Source organism: Poromitra crassiceps (genome assembly GCF_964638095.1).
Source record: "Poromitra crassiceps genome assembly, chromosome: 2".
NCBI lineage: Eukaryota > Metazoa > Chordata > Actinopteri > Beryciformes > Melamphaidae > Poromitra > Poromitra crassiceps.
The window spans coordinates 33,293,490-33,314,963 of record NC_139624.1 but is presented as its reverse complement, the minus strand read 5'-3'; the positions used below and the strand labels follow the sequence as shown (position 1 = coordinate 33,314,963).

At 42.9% G+C, this 21,474-nt stretch overlaps 2 protein-coding genes across 5 annotated transcripts in view; both read left to right on the top strand.

Moving 5' to 3' along the window:
- The window catches only part of dock4b (dedicator of cytokinesis 4b), a 246,388-nt gene that overhangs the window by 148,844 nt on the left and 76,070 nt on the right, over positions 1 to 21,474 (top strand). For all 4 annotated transcript variants that reach the window (XM_083632225.1, XM_083632228.1, XM_083632227.1 and 1 more), the window contains exons 17-22: positions 853 to 1,006; positions 3,561 to 3,658; positions 3,995 to 4,078; positions 6,502 to 6,602; positions 7,891 to 7,972; positions 12,952 to 13,122. In XM_083632225.1, the coding sequence (XP_083488351.1) occupies positions 853 to 1,006; positions 3,561 to 3,658; positions 3,995 to 4,078; positions 6,502 to 6,602; positions 7,891 to 7,972; positions 12,952 to 13,122 (690 nt within the window). The remainder of the gene's footprint in view (positions 1 to 852; positions 1,007 to 3,560; positions 3,659 to 3,994; positions 4,079 to 6,501; positions 6,603 to 7,890; positions 7,973 to 12,951; positions 13,123 to 21,474) is intronic.
- Positions 13,613 to 21,276, top strand: LOC310791060 (dedicator of cytokinesis protein 4-like; the record flags this gene model as incomplete). The annotated part of the gene is made up of 6 exons (XM_083652776.1): positions 13,613 to 13,618; positions 15,382 to 15,574; positions 16,353 to 16,489; positions 20,300 to 20,434; positions 21,014 to 21,112; positions 21,223 to 21,276. The coding sequence occupies 6 exons, from the start codon at positions 13,613 to 13,615 to the stop codon at positions 21,274 to 21,276; spliced, it is 624 nt and encodes a 207-aa protein (XP_083508902.1).

Below are 21,474 nucleotides of genomic sequence, written 5' to 3'. Positions count from 1 at the left end.
GCCCTAACGTGAGCCTGCCAGTTTGAGACGACAGCTTTGGATGGCTCTCCCGTGCTCTGGTGTGCTCCCACACGGATGAGGGGAAAAGGGCCTTCCTAATGCCAGATGGAAGTAGCAGAAAAGCTCAATGAAACTGGCATGGCCTACTTTCTCCTCAGACCCAAAATAGATGCAGAGGAATGGGTCCAAGCTCTGTGTGGTAGCTCTGGAGCTCAAGCAGCCTCAGCTGTGCTGTGCATTAGTGCTGCACAATAAATCCAGAAAATAACTCCATCTCATGATTTAATTCCACTTCAATTATTTAATTATGTGATACCAAGAGACTGAATGTATAGGTGTCTCAGGCAGCTTCCTAATCAAGGTATTCTTGTGCTGTGCAGTATCAATGAATGTCTAAAAAGTCTTAAAAAGTCTAAAATCGAATCATCTGACTTTTAAAATGTCTTAAATTCGACTGCATTTATATACAATGTCTTAAGTATGATTTTGTCAGCTCTATATACTTTTCAATATTTTTCCCTTCAATAGCCATTGTGCACAGCATATACAGTACATACAGTAGCAGATAAACAAGAGTTCATACTTTGCTTTATGACATATTTCTTAATCCTACCACAGGGCCTCATAAACCCTTTTCAGCTTATTGTACAGTATATAATACCACATTTTTATTCAGCTGCATTGTCACGTGTTGGCAGTGAAACAGTGAATACAGCATTACTTCAGCATTTTGATATCATCACATTCTTTTACTATTTTTCCATAAACCTGCCAACTCACCAAGTGTGTGTGTGTGTGTGTGTGATGTGTGTGTGACGTATGTGTGTGTGTGCTTTCTCCCTCTGTTTCCAGTGTGAGGAGAATGCCAACTTGGCTGAATGCTCCCGCTACCTGAAGCTGCCCTTCTCCAAGGCCAACCTTCCATCCAACAACCAGACTCTGAAAGGCACAAAGGAGTCCTTCTGGATCACCAGCTTCCTCTGCTCCACCAAGCTCACACAGAACGGTAAACTAGAAACTAAGGCTGGGCGAAAAAATCATTTAGGATGAATGGCTATACACAATATACATCTCGGTGTTTTCTAAGAAGTACGCTAAATGTTCAGTTGTAAGTCAAAGCCACAAAATATTTACAAAATTAGATTTTTTTATAAATAATCATCAGTAATGTGGTTATAATGACTAAGTGGGTAAAGGCAAATAATAGAACATCTAGAACATTTTGGTAAGTTTGGTAAAGTAAGGCAGCCTTTAAAACCAGGAAAAGACAATAGACATATCACCATATTACGATATCAAAAATCTTGGACGATATCTATTCTCATATTGTGATATCGTGGGGGGTACGGTGGTGCAGTGGTAAGCGCTGTCGCCTCACAGCTCGAAGGTCCTGGGTTCGATTCCCACCTGGGACGCTGTGAACGCTGAAGGAATGCGTGCCCGTCCGCATGTCCTCGAGTGCCCACCGCCCGGGTGGGGTCGTCAAAAGGGCCTTTCTGTGTGGAGCCCGACCGTGCCTCCCGGGGGTTTCCTTCATATAGCAACCTCCTTCACCAAAACATGCAATATCCTGGTTGCTAATGTGGTTCCTCCTCTGGTCGTTAAGGGCGCCTGTTCGGAGGGAGGGGAACTGGTTGGAATAGCGTGAACCTCCCACGTGCTATATCCTACCGGTGAAGCTTCCCCTGTCAGGTGAAAAGAAGCGGCTGGCTAACTGCCCATGTCTCGGAGGAAGCATGGAGCCAGTTTCGGCTCTCCCCAGATCGGCAGAGGGTGGAGTAGCAACCAGGATAAATAAATTAAATTAGCACTAAAGGGGGATAAAAAAAATGGGATAAAAAAAAAAAAAATCATGGGGGGGGGGGGGGGGGATGTAAATATTTTGACCACTAGCCTGGTGTATTATATTGTGTACTTGGATGCTATACCCATGCATACTGTTGTTACATTTGAAATTGTGGCTAATTAGGACAATACAAGTGAACAAAACTGAATAAAAAATGAAAAAATGAATAAAACTATGGATTTGCACACAGGTATCTTCCAATTTACAGAGTTCACTTATCTGTAAAGCTTAATGCTATTAATGAATCCCACTGCTTGCCAAGCTGCATGTCAACCATGTCTGGATCGGCAGGGTTAGCTGGCTGCTGTGATTTCTGTCAGCCCACACTCAAATTAGTGCTAGTCCCCCAAAGGCTTAACAAAGAAAGTCAACTGAAGCCCCAGTAAAAACAAACTAAAATGCAACAAACAGGACAGGAAAGTTTTTTTTTATTTTTTATCCACGCTGGCAAAAATCATTGAAGTATCCCACAATTCACCAGACACTGCACTGTCCCTCTACCAGGAAACAACATTTTTAGAATAAAACAACCATACACAAACTTATCCGCCACAGGCAAAAAAGTCGCATTTGGCTCCTCATTTCCCCATTCTGATTGAAAAATGCTGAATAGAATAAGATGTGAGTGGATTGATTATAGAAGTAATGTAGTGCATTCTTGAAGAAAAAGAGACATTGAAGAGATTGGTTCAAAACAAATGCACACACAGACACACACATAGGGAACGGAATTGACGAGATCTTATTGATACTGTACCAATGCCCTTATCGATTCTGCTTATCAGTTTGATTCTTTATCGATTCCCTTATCGATTCCAGATCAATTTTCTGTGTGGGGGAAAAAAAGTATGCCTACAAAGGTTTTCAGCGTTGACGCAGCTGTTTCATTATCTCTTGAGTCTGAACAGTGTAGAATGTCTGGCTAATAACATTTCAACATGAAATTGCTGGTGCACACTCCCAATGATCATTTTACAGACATTACAAGTAGCACTACTGTTGTCATCTTTCTTTGTGAAATGAAGCCACGCTTTGTAGGGGTTCTTCCTCTCCACCATGACTCCTTGACAGTTTCCAGCAGCGTGGATGCAGAGTTTGACGTCATGCGTTTTTGCAATGCACATCTGCAACTGTCAGAAAAACATGCTGGCATTGATAGAAGGAAATGATAACCTCGGAGGCATACTGTACGATTCTGCAGTAATTGGACAATTTGGAACCGTTCTAAACTGTTGCGGTTCTCGAGTCCCGTCCCTACACACACACACACACACACACACACACACACACAGACACACACACACACACACACACACACACACACACACACACACACACACACAGTGATTGCAAAAAGACACGCTTCAGTTTGAACAGAATCCTAAGAGACAGCGAGGAGACTTTCTTGTTGAGAATTCATGCGCGTGTCTGGGGACTGTGGCTCAGGAAAATGACTTTGTATCTCCGTTACACTGCTACACTTGAACATGTCATCATTGGTTTGTATTCAGGGGGGTTTGGGGCTGTAAATGAAGCTGATGCTTTGTGATTTGATCTGCATATTGCTCTCATAATAATACTTTTATTTACAAACAAACATCTGTTCTGCCTGTCACTTTCTCTCTCTCTCTCCACCTCCCTCTGTGATTCTATTTCTCTGTGGTGTTTCTTTCATCTCTCTCTCTCCCCCCCCCCCCCCTCTCTCTCTCTCCAGGTGATATGCTGGACCTGTTGAAGTGGCGCGCCCACCCAGAGAGGATCAACGACAGCCTGTCCAAGCTGAAGGAGATCGACGGCTCTGAGATCGTCAAGGTGGGTCTGGTACACACACACACACACACACACACACACACACACACACACACACGCACACACGCACGCACACACACACAGCCCTCCCACCGGGCTCGGATTCTCAGCCCTGATTCATTCAGAATATTGATCGTTCTGATTTGATTTCAGGCAAATTGTTTGTAAGTCCAGTTTGAGTGGATGAGGATGTTCCAATCTAGCATCGAAAAGTCAAGTTGAGACATTCTTGCTGTCGCAAACACAGTTAGACCACCGTCCTTATATTAAGTTGTATCCCCTTTTGCAAAATCTTCAATCTTTCGGCTTCTCTACCTCTACTTCCACTCCCTCCCCCAGTTTCTGCAGGACACCCTGGACACCCTCTTTGGTATTCTGGATGAAAGCTCTCAGAGATATGGGCTGAAGGTGTTTGATTCGCTGGTAAGTGGTCCTAATGCTCCGCTAATGTCTATGGATCTGTTTCTATTTCCTGTTTCCTGAGTGTGTGTGAGTGTGTGTGTGTGTGTGTGTGTGTGTGTGTGTGTGTGTGTGTGTGTGTGTGTGTGTGTTTGTGCGCGCGGGTGCGTGTTTGGGTGCGAGGGCATGCATGCATCTCGATCGTATTTGGAGCACCATCTCATAGGAGTCACCATCTCATTTACATCATGGACTTAGGTGCTCATGTTAATTAATGTGCATTGTCCCCTTTTTTTGAATAAATCAACAACAAACAAACAAACAAATAGTGCACATTATCCAGCAGAAGAGAGTGAAGGAAAAACGCACATACACACACAAACTCAGACACACACGCAAACTCAGACACACACACAAACTCAGACACACACACAAACTCAGACACACACACAAACTCAGACACACACACAAACTCAGACACACACACAAGCGCTAACCTACTGTTAGGGCGAGCACTATTGATGTAATGCTCCAGAGCTTGGTGAACCAATCTCGCCCCAGTCATGCTGCACTGCACCGATAGAGAGAGGCCACCTATCGATCTCTCTCTCTCTCTCTCTCACACACACACACACACACACACACACACACACACACGTTCCATTCTCAGCTTGGCGTTATAGCTCATGAAAAGAACTAGTGAAGCGGTGCAATCATCAGGTTGGCTTTTTTGTGGTGTTAGATGAAGTGGACAACTCTGACGAGTAAACTCTTGTCTCCTTCGGTTGGACAGATCCAAATCCAAAATGTATTTCATAAGAAGCCTGCACACACAGGCCAGACATGGAGGAGAACGTCCAACCCACGAGAAAATACTTTCATGATGACCACTTAATGTACTTTCTCTGAGGAATGGAATTCCACAGCATTTTCGTATAATCGACAAAGTTTCCTCCAAGGATGGTACATGTGGATACCAGCATAGGCAAACTCCTCCCCTCAGTTGAATCCCTACATACTCACCGGAATATAAAGCGAGCAAAGCAGATCATCCCTGACCCCCTCACATTCTGCTCATCACCTCTTCCAGCTCCTCAGGGAGGTGCTAGAGGTCAATATCCACAAAGACTAAACGATTCACAGACAGCTTTTCCCCACAGCTATCAGGACTTTGAACTCCTCCTCCCTGTAGTTCCCTCCTGTATGCATTGTATGTACAGTATGTACTTTAGTGGCTAATTTATCCGAATGAACACTGTTCAAGTAGAGCATCTTATGACTTGTCTGAAAATGGGCTATAGTGATGTAGCCGAGTGTCCGGGTCCACCTATTACTTACACGTTGTTAATAAAACAATAAACGAGATTCAGGCTGTAACGTTATAACATGTTTCCACATTTCTTCTCAGACAGCTAGCGCCTACCGTTAGCACACTCTTCAACACCGGCTCTGTCAACAACATAAGTCCCCCACTTCCTGTTCTACGGCAACTCTGAGGGGACATCCACAGAGCCTCGCATACACACTGAACAGTCTGTTACAGTGATATAATATCGCCCACTGGAGGATCATTGAAAAAATGATTTGAAAACACCGTTCTACTGACAGAATGCACATTGCTTTTTTTTTTTTGATCGAGTAAATTTTCACATGCTCGAGTAAATCCTTAACGAACGAGTAATCGAGCTTCGATTAATTGTGTGCATCCCTACTATCTATCTATCTATAGTATCTATCATCCATCCATCCATCTATCTTTCTAAAGACCAATTACATTATCTTATTGAGAATCAAAGTGAGATGTATGCCATTTATGTGTGTGTGTGTGTGTGTGTGTGTGTGTGTGTGTGTGTGTATGTATTTATTTATGTATTTATTTATTTATTTATTCATGTACTTATTTATTTACTTATTTATTTACTTATTTACTTACTTATTTACTTACTTACTTATTTACTTACTTATTTACTTACTTACTTATTTACTTACTTATTTACTTACTTATTTACTTACTTATTTACTTACTTACTTACTTATTTACTTACTTATTTACTTACTTATTTACTTACTTATTTACTTACTTACTTACTTATTTACTTACTTATTTACTTACTTATTTACTTACTTACTTATGTGGTGGGGGGAGGGGATTCCATCTCTGACAAAATGCTAAAACTATTAATACAAATTATTTAGCAATGTTTAATTTAGAGGATGGTACTTGCATACTTTATGCAGGACTTAAACATAAAAGTAGAGTGATAAATAAAATGATGGTAAAAAGATAGAGATGCAATAAATAAATTGTTCAGGAGAGATACGAAAACATCTCCCCTCCAAAAACAAACAAGCCCAACAAAACAACAACAACAAATCAAAATGACAGTAAGACCCAACTGCTCTTTTTGATCTTATGATGCGTTGTTTTTCTATTCTTTTCTCTCCAGGTCCACATCATCAACCTCCTCCAGGACAGCAAGTTCCAGCACTTCAAACCGGTCATGGACACCTACATCGAGAGCCACTTTGCTGGAGCTTTGTCCTACAGGTGCGTTCAACTGCAGTGCAGACAAGGTTTTCAAGGCTAAAACAGCGCCGTGAGCATACAAATTGGCAGCCTTACCCACACATTGTTTTCTAATGACGTGTCACACGGCCTAGCAGTAAGAGAGACCACCTCCAAACTGCAAAGCTGACCCTAAATCAGTGCTGAGTGGCCCAGCTCTTTACTGACAGAGTTGACTGAAATGTGAAAATAATGCATATGGCACCCCCTGGTGGCAGAAAAGAGAATTAAGAAATGTTACATTTCCCCCTCTCTCCTCCTGTCTTCTCTCTCCCTCTCTCTCTCTCTCTCTCTCTCTCACACACACACACACACACTCTCTCACTCTCTCTCACACACACACACACACACACACACGCACACGCACACACACACACACACACTGACACACACTGACACACACTGACAACACCTGCTGTTCTCACCGGCTGTCTTGTTCTCACTCTCTGTACCTGCTAAGATACCATGCTGTCACATTCTTTGCACACACACACACACACACACACACACACACACACACACACACACACACACACACACACACACACACACACACAGCTGTTGTCAGATTCAGAGCTTCCACCTGTCTTGTACCTGTGGTATTGTTTTACACTTCAAAAACAGAAGTGTTGCACCTTATCAGATCATTAATTACAGAAAATAAATTTGGCCAAATAAGGCTTTATATTTGATCACCGTTTGCAAATGCTGTCGCCCATTGGATGTGTACATTTGTGTCAGCCACTGGTCCTATGTGAGTCGTCTTTGAAGCAGTATAGCTATCAGGTATTAACAGTAATAAGAAAACAAGATTTGAGTGACACAGAATCCAATCCCAGATCAAAGCCTCTCCCTTCACTCTCTCCTGAATGTCTTTCTTCTCTCTCACCAGCGTTTCTATTTTCCTTTACCACTGCACAAGCAAATAGAGGATATTGCTCGTTCCAAAATCGACTCGGGGTTATTATTATATATATATTATATATATTAAAATAGGGGTTATTATTGAAGTTCTATAACATTCTAGATGAGCCCAGCTGTATTTATGAAATACTGGGCAATGGGGGAAAATAAATCTGTGATACTAAATGTGTGATGGAATGTTTCATTTTAGAACACTGCATTGCCTCATCAATATTTGCTAAATTCATTTAAATTTGATGAAGCTGATTCTTGCTGACATGTTCGAAGTGGCTAGAGCTGAACGGTGCTTCTGTGTGTGTGTGTGTGTGTGTGTGTGTGTGTGTGTGTGTGTGTGTGTCCTCCCTAGGGACTTGATCAAAGTGCTGAAGTGGTATGTGGACCGCATCGTTGACGCAGAGCACCAGGATCACATCCAGCAGGTGCTCAAGGTGAGGGAGTGTGCATTAACAGGGCGTGCACGTGTACGCACACACACACACACACACACACACACACACAGACACACACACACACACGCACACACACACACACAGGAAGAAAGATAGGCTGCCAGAGGGAGGTTCTCAGATTAATTTCATAGACAAGCATTGGAGCACATGCAGATGCACTTACATTCGGTCACGCATGTACACGCGCACACACACACACACACACACACACACACACACACACACACACACACACACACATACAATTCCACCTTTCACATAGATCTTCTCATCTTATTCCCTGTAGGCTCCTAAGTGGAGCATAGGTTTCTGTAGTGAGTGGGTTTTTACAGAGTGGGGTCCATGTCCATTACCCCTAACATACAGTACATGTCTTTGATGGTGGGAGGAAACTGGAGTACCTGGAGGAAACCCACGCTAACACGGACCTGGCATGTACCGGGATTTTAACTCACAACCTTCTTACTGTGAGGCAACAATGCTAACCCCTGCGCCACCATGCCGCCATTCACGCAGACACCCCCCCTCCCACATATAAACAAACAACTTGTCCCCACTCACTGCCTGCCACTCCTAGTCATTGATCTCCCCATCAGCAGTGATGTATCTACCTAGCTACCCCTCTATCTATTAGGGGTGGGAATCACCAGATGCCCACGATACGATACTAAAACGATACTTGGGTCACGATATCGCCGATATTGCGATATATTGAATATTGCGATATATTGAATATTGCGATATTTCGATATATTGTCCAACTCCTTTTCCTACCTTTTCCTTGACCTCACCGGAAGTAAAACATGCAGTGTTTTTTTGTTTTGTTTTGTTTTTGCCCCACATGTAGGCTACATTATTAAGCTTCACTGGACTCAATATGCCACTGCAGGCGCAGACTGCGACACCGGGCACTTTGGACAGATGCCCAGTGGCCTGGCATGGCATGGCCTGCAAAAAAAAAAAAAAAAATTGGCATCCAAATATCGATACAATATCGTCAGGCAAAATATTGCGATACTATGGTGTATCGATTTTTTCCCCCACCCCTACTATCTGTTACACCTCATGTTATTCCCCTCCTCTATCTATTAAACCTCATGTTATTCCCCTCTATCTATTACACCTCATGTTATTCCCTCTATCTATTACACCTCATGTTATTCCCCTCCTCTATCTATTACACCTCATGTTATTCCCCTCCTCTATCTATTACACCTCATGTTATTCCCCTCCTCTATCTATTACACCTCATGTTATTCCCCTCTATCTATTACACCTCATGTTATTCCCCTCCTCTATCTATTACACCTCATGTTATTCCCCTCCTCTATCTATTACACCTCATGTTATTCCCCTCTATCTATTGCACCTCATGTTATTCCCCTCCTCTATCTATTACACCTCATGTTATTCCCCTCCTCTATCTATTACACCTCATGTTATTCCCCTCCTCTATCTATTACACCTCATGTTATTCCCCTCCTCTATCTATTACACCTCATGTTATTCCCTTCTATCTATTACACCTCATGTTATTCCCTTCTATCTATTACACCTCATGTTATTCCCCTCCTCTATCTATTACACCTCATGTTATTCCCTTCTATCTATTACACCTCATGTTATTCCCCTCTATCTATTACACCTCATGTTATTCCCCTCTATCTATTACACCTCATGTTATTCCCTTCTATCTATTACACCTCATGTTATTCCCTTCTATCTATTACACCTCATGTTATTCCCCTCCTCTATCTATTACACCTCATGTTATTCCCCTCCTCTATCTATTACACCTCATGTTATTCCCCTCCTATATCTATTACACCTCATGTCATTCCCTTCTATCTATTACACCTCATGTTATTCCCCTCCTCTATCTATTAAACCTCATGTTATTCCCCTGTATCTATTACACCTCATGTTATTCCCCTCCTCTATCTATTACACCTCATGTTATTCCCCTCCTCTATCTATTACACCTCATGTTATTCCCTTCTATCTATTACACCTCATGTTATTCCCCTCCTCTATCTATTACACCTCATGTTATTCCCCTCCTCCATCTATTACACCTCATGTTATTCCCCTCCTCTATCTATTACACCTCATGTTATTCCCCTCCTCTATCTATTACACCTCATGTTATTCCCCTCCTCTATCTATTACACCTCATGTTATTCCCCTCCTCTATCTATTACACCTCATGTTATTCTCCTCCTCCATCTATTACACCTCATGTTATTCCCCTCCTCTATCTATTACACCTCATGTTATTCTCCTCCTCCATCTATTACACCTCATGTTATTCCCCTCCTCTATCTATTACACCTCATGTTATTCTCCTCCTCCATCTATTACACCTCATGTTATTCCCCTCCTCTATCTATTACACCTCATGTTATTCCCCTCTATCTATTACACCTCATTAGGGCTGGCACGGATCACGGATAATCCGTGACCCGTACGGATCAGCCCCCACGGTTCGGCACACGGTTCGGAACGTCGTGGTCCGCGGACCCCCCCCCCCCCCCTCCCCTTTCGTTTCATTTAACGTTTAACGTTAGTGTATGAGAACGCCCAGCGCAGCCAGACACAGACAGGAATAATCATGGCAAGCACAAGTGAGCTTCCTCAACCCTTGTCGCCGCTGTAAAGTATCTCTGAAGGCTGTGGCTAGTGGCTCCTAAAGACAGCGTGACAACAAACTTATTTCAACACCTCTGAAAAAGCACAGGAATGCGATCAGCGTGTTGCGCGCTGCACAATATAACGAGAGCCACAACACGCGCACACGTTTCACAAACACATTATCACCGGACGGTGAAATGTTGCCTTAGGACACATAACAACAAAACAATACGTGGGGCCACTGAGTAGCTTAACGTAGCATCAACGTTATATTTCCAGACTGACCTGGTCTGGTCTGTAGGTCTGTACCCGTGTCATGTGACTGGTGCAAGCAACAGCCACAAAGTTAGGCATAGCAGTGCCACCTAAAACAGGAAGTTTTGCCTGCCTTCAGAGTAAAAGCATACATTGTGTCACTTATGAGAAAAAAATATTTTTTGAGCTGTGCAGGGCAACAAATGGTTAGAGAATTATAATAGTATTTAAAAAATCTAATCGAAAATCTAATTTTGAGAGAAAAAATCTGATCTATATATTTTTTTGCTGATCCGAAAAATCCGTGATCCGTGGCTCAAAATCCGTCACGCGATCCGATCCGTGGGTTTTCTGATCCGTGCCAGCCCTACACCTCATGTTATTCCCCTCTATCTATTACACCTCATGTTATTCCCTTCCTCTATCTATTACACCTCATGTTATTCCCCTCTATCTATTACACCTCATGTTATTCCCCTCTATCTATTACACCTTATGTTATTCCCCTCCTCTATCTATTACACCTCATGTTATTCCCTTCTATCTATTACACCTCATGTTATTCCCCTCTATCTATTACACCTCATGTTATTCCCCTCCATCTATTACACCTCATGTTATTCCCCTCCTCTATTACACCTCATGTTGTTCCCCTCCTCTATCTATTACACCTCATGTTATTCCCCTCCTCTATCTATTACACCTCATGTTATTCCCCTCCTCTATCTATTACACCTCATGTTATTCCCCTCCTCTATCTATTACACCTCATGTTATTCCCCTCTATCTATTACACCTCATGTTATTCCCCTCCTCTATCTATTACACCTCATGTTATTCCCCTCCTCTATCTATTACACCTCATGTTATTCCCTTCCTCTATCTATTACACCTCATGTTATTCCCCTCTATCTATTACACCTCATGTTATTCCCCTCTATCTATTACACCTCATGTTATTCCCCTCCTCTATCTATTACACCTCATGTTATTCCCCTCTATCTATTACACCTCATGTTATTCCCCTCCTATCTATTACACCTCATGTTATTCCCCTCTATCTATTACACCTCATGTTATTCCCCTCTATCTATTACACCTCATGTTATTCCCCTCTATCTATTACACCTCATGTTATTCCCCTCTATCTATTACACCTCATGTTATTCCCCTCCTCTATCTATTACACCTCATGTTATTCCCCTCTATCTATTACACCTCATGTTATTCCCCTCCTCTATCTATTACACCTCATGTTATTCCCTTCCTCTATCTATTACACCTCATGTTATTCCCCTCTATCTATTACACCTCATGTTATTCCCCTCTATCTATTACCTCATGTTATTCCCCTCCTCTATCTATTACACCTCATGTTATTCCCTTCCTCTATCTATTACACCTCATGTTATTCCCCTCTATCTATTACACCTCATGGTATTCCCCTCCTCTATCTATTACACCTCATGTTATTCCCTTCCTCTATTACACCTCATGTTATTCCCTTCCTCTATCTATTACACCTCATGTTATTCCCCTCTATCTATTACACCTCATGTTATTCCCCTCCTCTATCTATTACACCTCATGTTATTCCCCTCCTCTATCTATTACACCTCATGTTATTCCCCTCCTCTATCTATTACACCTCATGTTATTTTAATGAGTAGAAATGCTGTGCCTCTGGGGTTGGGAATCCACATCACATTATTCTAATGACTCATGCAGATATGCTGTCAGAGAAGCACATGGCAGCCACTGTGGTGCGCTTTCCCATTGATCATTCACAGAATAATTCGGTGCCGGAGAGTAAATGTTATCCTGTCATGCAGGAAATGATCAAGTTTCCTTGTAGAAGTGATCTATGGACTTTTCCCCCCGTCTATCGCTCGCTCACCACCGGCTAGTCCATATCAATAACTTGGGCTCTTTGCTCAATTTCACTCGCTACAAGTGATTAAAGTTCTGTTCTATTCTATTATGTCCTGTTCTATTCTATTCTATTCTATTCTATTTTATTCTATTCTATTCTATTCTATTCTATTTTATTCTTGTGCTTTCTGTCCCCCCAGGCCAGTGAGTACATCTTCAAGTACATCATCCAGTCTCGCCGGCTCTTCTCATTGGCCACGGGCGGCCAGAACGAGGAGGAGTTCCGCGTCTGCATCCACGAGCTCTTCATGTCCATACGCTTCTTCCTGTCCCAGGAAAACAAGGCCACCAGCCCCATCACGCAGACACAGGTGTGTGTGTGTGTGTGTGTGTGTGTGTGTGTGTGTGTGTGTGTGTGTGTGTGTGTGTGTGTGTGTGTGTGCGTGCGTGCGTGTTCTCGTGTGCTTTTCATAGACTGTATAAAAGAGATGGACGACGTAGTGAGTGTGACGTCACCCATTGGTTTGTGGATTCCCGTTTTGAAGCCTCTAGTTTGGCCTTTTGGCCGCTGCCATCTTGGTTCCCGTGCAGCTCGAGACAGACCGGGGGTTTCCCACAGAGCAGCAGCGACGCCTGCTATTGGTCCATGATCGTCAAGCTGTGCGATCACTAGACAGGTGACGTGTCAATCACGCCCAAAACAGTCTTTTTTTATTGTCTATTTTACTCTAAACGGGTGAGTTATATAAAAATTCACCCTCCATACAGTTTTCATGGAAGGTGAAATTAGCTATATAAAAACCTTTGTTTGTACCAGGCTGTAAACGTGTTTATTCCTGCTGTAAAGTTGGGCATTTCAACATGGGGGTGAATGGGGAATCACTTGTTTTGCAGCCAGTCTCAAGTGGAGTTTTTCCTACATCCACATTGGCTTCATCTGTCCCAGCCTAAACTCCACCCTGGGTTCTTTTCTGTGCATGTCTGCACACCATGTTTAGTTTTCCTTCTCGAGGACCCGGCCTGTTAGATCAGTTGTGATTGGTGAGAAATTGGCTGTAATTGAATGTCATGCTGCTAGACGCTCTGGACTTTGAAAGCTTTTTCTTTCGCGGCGGGAGGTCCGCACAGCGAGGCAGCCGCCCGCACTGATCTCCGACAAGACCCAAACAAACCAGCTAAAGACACCCACCATAATCGTGATTACACAGCAGAGACAGCTGTGTGTGGTGTGTGTGTGTGTTTGTGCATGTGTGTGTGTGTCTGTCTGTGTGCGTGTGTGTGTCTGTGTGCGTGCGTGCGTGTGTCTGTGTGCGTGCGTACATGTACATGCGTGTGCATGCGCACGTGTGTCTCCATCCCCAAGTACACTAATAACTCCTTTCCCACACTGCCTTGCTATCCACCTCTCCTGCAGTCTGTGAACGCTGTATAGCCTGAATCACAATGTTGTTTAATGTAAGCTATATACCCTAGTTAAACTCGGTGGCCTATAAACTATCTGACATTTGGCTGTGCTTATTTTATGTACTGTGTTGATACCGTAATTCATTATTATTTTTAGTTATGTTTATTAATGAGATATTAATGCATCAAACCTGCATTTTAGACGTGTAACCATTTTCCCTTTATCTCAGTTGTTCCCCGCCCCGCTTGTTTCGCTCCATTAAACTGTATGTACGTGACGCAGACGTTATTGTAAACAAACATTGTGATTCTGTCTATATTGATAGTCTTGACCAAAGCTCATTGAAAAAATTAATTATGAAACTCGCATTCATTCTCAAGTCAAGTCAAGTCAAGTCAAGTCAAGTCAAGTTTATTTATATAGCCCTAATTCACAAGCATGTCTCAGAGGGCTTCACAGAAAGTATGTCTAGCTGATTCTAGCTGACACAACAGTAACAAGAATATACAGAATAAAGATAACATTTGAACAATTGATAATATAGAAAATATAGAAATGAAGAGAGAGCAGAGGAGAGAGCAGGAGAAGGGGGAAGAGCAGGGGGAATGTGAGAGAGTGATGGGGTGGGGAGGGAATGGGAGATGTTGGAGGGTATAGGAGGTGGGGAAGGAGCAAGAGGAGAGAGCAGGAGAGGGGAAGGGGGGGGTGTGGGGGAGAAGAGAGCAGGGGGAGGGAGGAGGTGTGGGAGAGAATGAGAAATATAGACGCACATCTTGCAAACGGACATATGTCAATTTCTTAGCAACCAAACTATGCCTAATTTAATTGGCTGCAAGCCTTTAGTAGTGAGTCCTTTTGCCAAATAAGCACATGTTCACATATAGAGCTTATGGGTGCCTTGCTTTAGGGAAGAGTGGGTGCCATGCTTTGAATAGTGGCGAAATACTAAGAGCAAATTGTCTGCATGGTCTAATTTGCAGCTTCAGTGCTTTTAGCAGTGCGTATCACGCACTAAATTCCAGTCTTTGAGGAGAAATTATGTTTGATGGATTCATAATGTGTTCAATTTACCGGTCACTTAGGAAAATGATTGGGGCATTCAGGTTCAGGCAAACAAGTCTTCTGTGTTTAAGGTCTGTGTGCAGTTTTGGATAACTTGTCAGTTTGCCCTGGCTGCAAAGCCTTCACTTCATACCATTGAATAATATTGTGCTAACCTGCCTAGGCGGTGTTCTTGCGGACATTCCCGGCGGTTTACGGCGAGCTGTTGAAGATCTTCACGGTGCGAGAGGTGGCCGGCTTTGTGCGGGAGACGCTGGGCAGCCTGCCAGCCACTGTTCACGCTGAGTGCCCCCTGGAGGCCGTCAAACTGCAGTGCATCGCCAAGACGGTGGAGAGCCAGCTTTACATTAACCCAGGTACAGACCTGGGTACACAGACGGATGTACAGTGCAGTGGATGTACACTTTGATCTTGTATATAATTAAAGCATGTAAACACATTGGATACATCCCAGCACACAGAAAAAATAGGCACACACATAGACATATACATGGGTGCACATTCGCTGAGTAAATAACAAAACAAATATAAACAACACAAACAAGCAAACAGATTTGAGCAGCCAGATTCAAACACTCACAATGATAGGTGTTTGTCAAGCTGCCTACATGCAGGTGATTAGTCTATATGACACTCTTTTGGCGTGCACTCCCACTGTGCAGCTATTTGATAATACACCTTGGCTAATTGTTACCCTACAGTGCGCTTGCTTCTGTCTTATTAAATTGTTCTTAATGAAGATTACAAACTGAAGCAAATCGATGTTTTACTCCCAAATGCCAAATATAGCACAAAAACCTCCCTGATGAAAATGACATGAATGCAAAACGATGGGTTGCATTAAAAAAAGGCTGTGCACTCGTGCACCTAAACACAAGAGAACAGTGGAGGTAGTGTATGAGCTGTTGGTCCACCAGGGTTTGCATGATTTGTAGCAGCGTTTGGGTTTATTTTGTATGTGGTGTTCATCCTCTTGTTGTCTTTCACCTCTTAGCCTTCTCTTCTTAGGTGTGTCATTCATTCTTCAACGTCTCACTTCTGATGTATGTGTGTATGTGTGTGCATGTGTGTGTGTGTGTGTGCGTGTGCGTGCCTGTGTGTGTGTGTGTGTGTGTGTGTGTGTGTGTGTTGCAGAGTCACGATGCATCCTCCTCCCAGTGGTGCTCCGCCTCCTCCAGGCCCACATGCAGGAGCAGAGAGACCTGGTGATGTGCGCCCGCATCCTCACCAGCATGCTGTCCCTCATCAAGAAGGAGGAAAATGGCACCGCGGTGAGTAGTAACCATCATACAAGTTGCTTCATCAGGGCTAGAGCTGACAAGTGTTGGCTGCAAGCATGTAGCAGTTGAGTTGATTGAGTTGAGTTTATTATGGATATCAAATACAACAAATCCAAGGGTTGTACATTTGAAAATGCAAACAATTATTTCCAACATGGTCCCTGGTCTTAAAAAACAAGACATACAGTACACTTTACATCAAATAAACATTACAGATCAATCAAGAATAAAGGAAAACGATAGATAGAAGCAACACAAGTTCAGAGACTACAGTAATTAAACAAAAGACTCCGCCCACGACTCTAGCTTACTCAGCAGGAATTTCTTCAGAAGGTTTTTAAAACCACTCAGAGAATTGGCAGCCTTAACTTGGTTAGGGATCTTGTTCCACTCCTCTCTCCCCGTGTAGAGGAATGTACTTCTCCCCACCTTGCTTTTTAGGTCAGGTAGTTTCAAATCCGCTACACTAGCTCTCGTGTTCCGGCCATGAGCGTCCCGTACAAATTGAAAATACTTAGTAAAGTAATTTGGACAATGGTCGTGTAATATTTGATAGACCATGATGAGTTTTAACTGTTGAACACTACTTTCAACGGGGAGCCAATTCAACTCTTTAAAATGCATTGGGCTAATATGCGTTCATGGACTGAGGCCAAGAATAACCCTCATTAGTTTGTTTTGTGCTTTTTGAAGCCTGTCTTTTGATCTTTTAGTTAAACCACTGTACCAGGATATACAGGTGTAGTCATAATGACATTGAATTAAAGACGTAGCCGCATGGTCTTCTTGTCCAGGAATTTAGATATTCTTGCCAAATACTTTGTCGTTGAGGGGATTTTCCCAATGACAGAGAGCTATAGCCTCACTCCACATACACTGACACACAATGACAGAGAGCTATAGCCTCACTCCACATACACTGACACACAATGACAGAGAGCTATAGCCTCACTCCACATACACTGACTAGGGCTGGGTATTGGCAAGGATCTCACGATACGATACGTATCACGATACTTGGGTCACGATACGATTGTATCACGATATATATTATTGCGATATATTGCGATATTCTACAGAATTTACTCAAAATTAAATAATAGAGCTAAAGATACAACACACTGTGTACCACCCAGGTAGTGTAATAATATGTACATCACTTTATACTGATAAGTTAGTGGACAAATTTAGTCAAAACTACTGAGTGTTGAGTGTTACTGAACGCATAGATATGGGAAATATCGATACAGTATCGATTAGGGGTGGGAATCACCAGATGCAGAGGCCTGGCATGGCATGGCCTGCAAAAAAAAAAAAAAAAAAAAAAAAGATTATATCGCGATACTTGGCGTCCAAGTATCGATACAGTATCGGGAAATAAAATATCGCGATATATTGCCGTATCGATTATATTGCCCAGCCCTAACACTGACACACAATGACAGAGAGCTATAGCCTCACTCCACATACACTGACACACAATGACAGAGAGCTATAGCCTCACTCCACATACACTGACACACAATGACAGAGAGCTATAGCCTCACTCCACATACACTGACACACAATGACAGAGAGCTATAGCCTCACTCCACATACACTGACACACAATGACAGAGAGCTATCGCCTCACTCCATATACACTGGTCCAATTGACATCCCAGATACGTAACACAGCACTTTTCCTGTAGCTTACATTCCTCCGAAAAACTGGGTTGGTCCCTTACTTTGTACTTTAAACCAAAAACAATACATTCAGATTTTCCTAAGTGCAGGGCTAGTTTATAGTTGCATAACCATGTGCTTACATTATGAAGCTCTTTGCTAAGAGATGATCTCACTGATTGTAAGCTCTCTCCGGTTACCAACAAGGCAGAACCATCTGCGTACAGAAATAAAGGACATAAGCGGGCAGATTCCATGTCATTAATGTACAATAAAAAATTATAAAGGACCAATGATGCTTCCTTGGGGGACCCCACACGTGAGGCCTCTGGGCTCAGGGAGTACTCCTCCTACTTCTACAGTGGATACATACAGTACAGTCCAGCCAGCGGAAACTATAACAGGAAGACTAGCTGTCGTCTAGGCGTCAGCTATGGGGATCCTTTTTAATAAACAAATAAACTAACATGGCTAATGTTGGCTATGTTTTGATTTAGTCCACCAATGACCCAGAAATACATGGTTTGGGTGAGAATCTCCAAGTGAGAGGGTGAGATACCCACATGTCTAAAAAGTCGAAATGAGAAAACATAGGCTGCTTTTCAGTAGAGGAGTAAATATCATCTATCATAGAAAATAAGCCACTTAACAACCGCAATGAAGGAGGAATGTGCCATTCAAAATGCTGCCAGTGACAAATGGCAACATTGAATGTATGGATGTGTTGAGATAACACTGAGCTCACATCACATCACACAGTCAGCAGCAGCTTGCTTCCTCACATCTTTACATCTCCTTATGAATCAAGTCCATTTACAAAAACAAAACATGCCCAGTATTCTGAAACGCAGTTGCAATAAATGCCTTTGCTTGTTTTAGAGTGTAATACATGGGGATTATTACCATCATAATTGGAAATAACTTTTGAAGGAGGTCAAATGAAAAGGAAAGAGTTTTTGGGCTATCCTCTGGCCAGTAGATTGCAATAGCAGATTGTTTTGTTGTGTGCATGGTCAATTAGTCTTGGTAACAGGGACATTGGCAGCTGTGCAGTCCAGTAATGAGACCCATCAATTTAGCAATGTGGCAGCGGCGTGGCAGTCACTTCGAGCTCTGTGTGTGTGTGTGTGTGTGTGTGTGTGTGTGTGTGTGTGTGTGTGTGATTTGTGTGCGGTTGCCTGGCTTGCATTGTTCACTGCCAGAGGGGCAGCTAGTGGTAAAGACACCCAGTAGGACACACACACACACACACACACACACACACACACACACACACAAATATACACACACACACTGGCACCACATCTAAAGGGAAGTGACAGCAGTGGCAGCTAATGTGCCAGTCCGAAGATCGCTCTCATTATTGCTCAGTCCAAGATCTGTCTGTCATGTCAGGGGTACACACACACACACACACACACACACACACACACACACACACACACACACACACACACACACACACACACACACACACACACAAACACACACACACACACACACACACACACACACACACACACACACACACACACACACACACACACACACACACACACACAGTATACTACAGCTCATTGTCCACCTTTCTTTTCTTTCTTTCTTTCTTTCTTTCTTTCTTTCTTTCTTTCTTTCTTTCAATATGTTATATGAGAGGAGGTGGTGGGATGAATATAATAGTTTTTAAATGTTTGCTCGTAGCGATGGAACTTCTTGTTCTTCCCTTTTTTGGCGAGGTCAAGGCTATCATTAAGAGTGAGATGATGATAAGGCAAGGTCAACATCATTAAGAGTGAGATGATGATAAGGCCAGGTCAACTGTTTGGCTCTGATGCAGTTGAAGGCTGTGCTGAAGCATGTGGATAGAAGAATACAAATGACTAGAGATCAAATGGGCAAGTCATGTTTCTGTAACTTGGGGAGGGAAATGGGGTGGTGGTAGGAATTTCAATTATGAACTTTGCCTTGAAAGAAATGGCCTAAGGTATTCACTGAGTGTAGGATTCTGAGATGATTGAAAAAACAACCTTCTGTATCCTCCATATACTGTAGGCATATCTGGGCCATTAGATGAGTAGAGTGTGACCATCACCTGCTGTGAGAAAGACAGTATCTGAGTGTGTGTTCTCTCTGTAGGAGCCGGTGGTGTCTGAGGAGGTGGAGCTGATTGTGGAGAGCCTGCTTGGAGTTTTACTGAGGACCATCCTGGAGATCACCAACCGCCCACAGCCAGCCGGGCCTGCCTTGAGACTACAGTTCCAGGATGTCACTGTATGTATGTGTGTGTGTGTGTGTGTGTGTGTGTGTGTGTGTGTGTGTGTGTGTGTGTGTGTGTGTGTGTGTGTGTATGTCTGTGTGTCTCTGTATGTCTAAATCGTTTTGGGACTTGATGAAATGCACAATAGTAATTATGGATTTGAAATTGACCTGCTGCTGTGGTGACTATAATTACAATAATACTGTATGACTAACCGTGATGGTGATAATGAACCTTCAGAATAATAACAGGATGATAAATGGAGATGAGGTGTTCATCATCATCATCGTCAGCGTCATCATTCTGTAATGATTCAACTCCAGGGGACAGGCGGGTTGGCGGCTGGGAGGATAAATAGAGGCTGTTTGTGCCCCTTTAAACTCGTACTATTTATTTTGTATACAAACAAGTGAAAAATATCTTGCATGTGTTGTGAGACTGTTTACAGAGTGTTACTGTACGTTTCCAGTGCAAATCAACTTGTTTAGATTCCAGAGTCAAGCAAGTGACTGCAAGTGAGTGTATAGGGTAGGACATTGATAACACTAATCATCATGATGATGATGCTGCTGATGATAACTCTTTCTCTGCAGGGAGAGTTTGTGGCATGCCTGCTGGCCCTGCTGCGACAGATGAGCGACCGGCACTACCAGCAGCTGCTGCAGGCCTTCAGCAACAAGGATGACCTGAGGGTACCACCAGCATATCTATCTATCTATCTATCTATCTATCTATCTATCTATCTATCTATCTATCTATCTATCTATCTATCTCCTTCGCTCTGTTCCTCTCTCTTGTCAAGGCTCTGACCAAAACAGACGCTGGATTTAAAGAGAGGAGATTTGCACCACGCTGAAGTTAGTTTTAGGTTGGGTATTGAACAGACATTGGGCCCTATTGTCATACAAGCGCTATTTGCTTTTCTTATGCTATCGCCGGATGATTGCAGCTGCCAATTTGCGCGCCGGCCACGATAGCGATAACGAACGCCGTTTTTTTAGCAACTTTTCGCTAATCCCACAGTGGTTTACCTGCTTTTGAGATGTGCACTTGT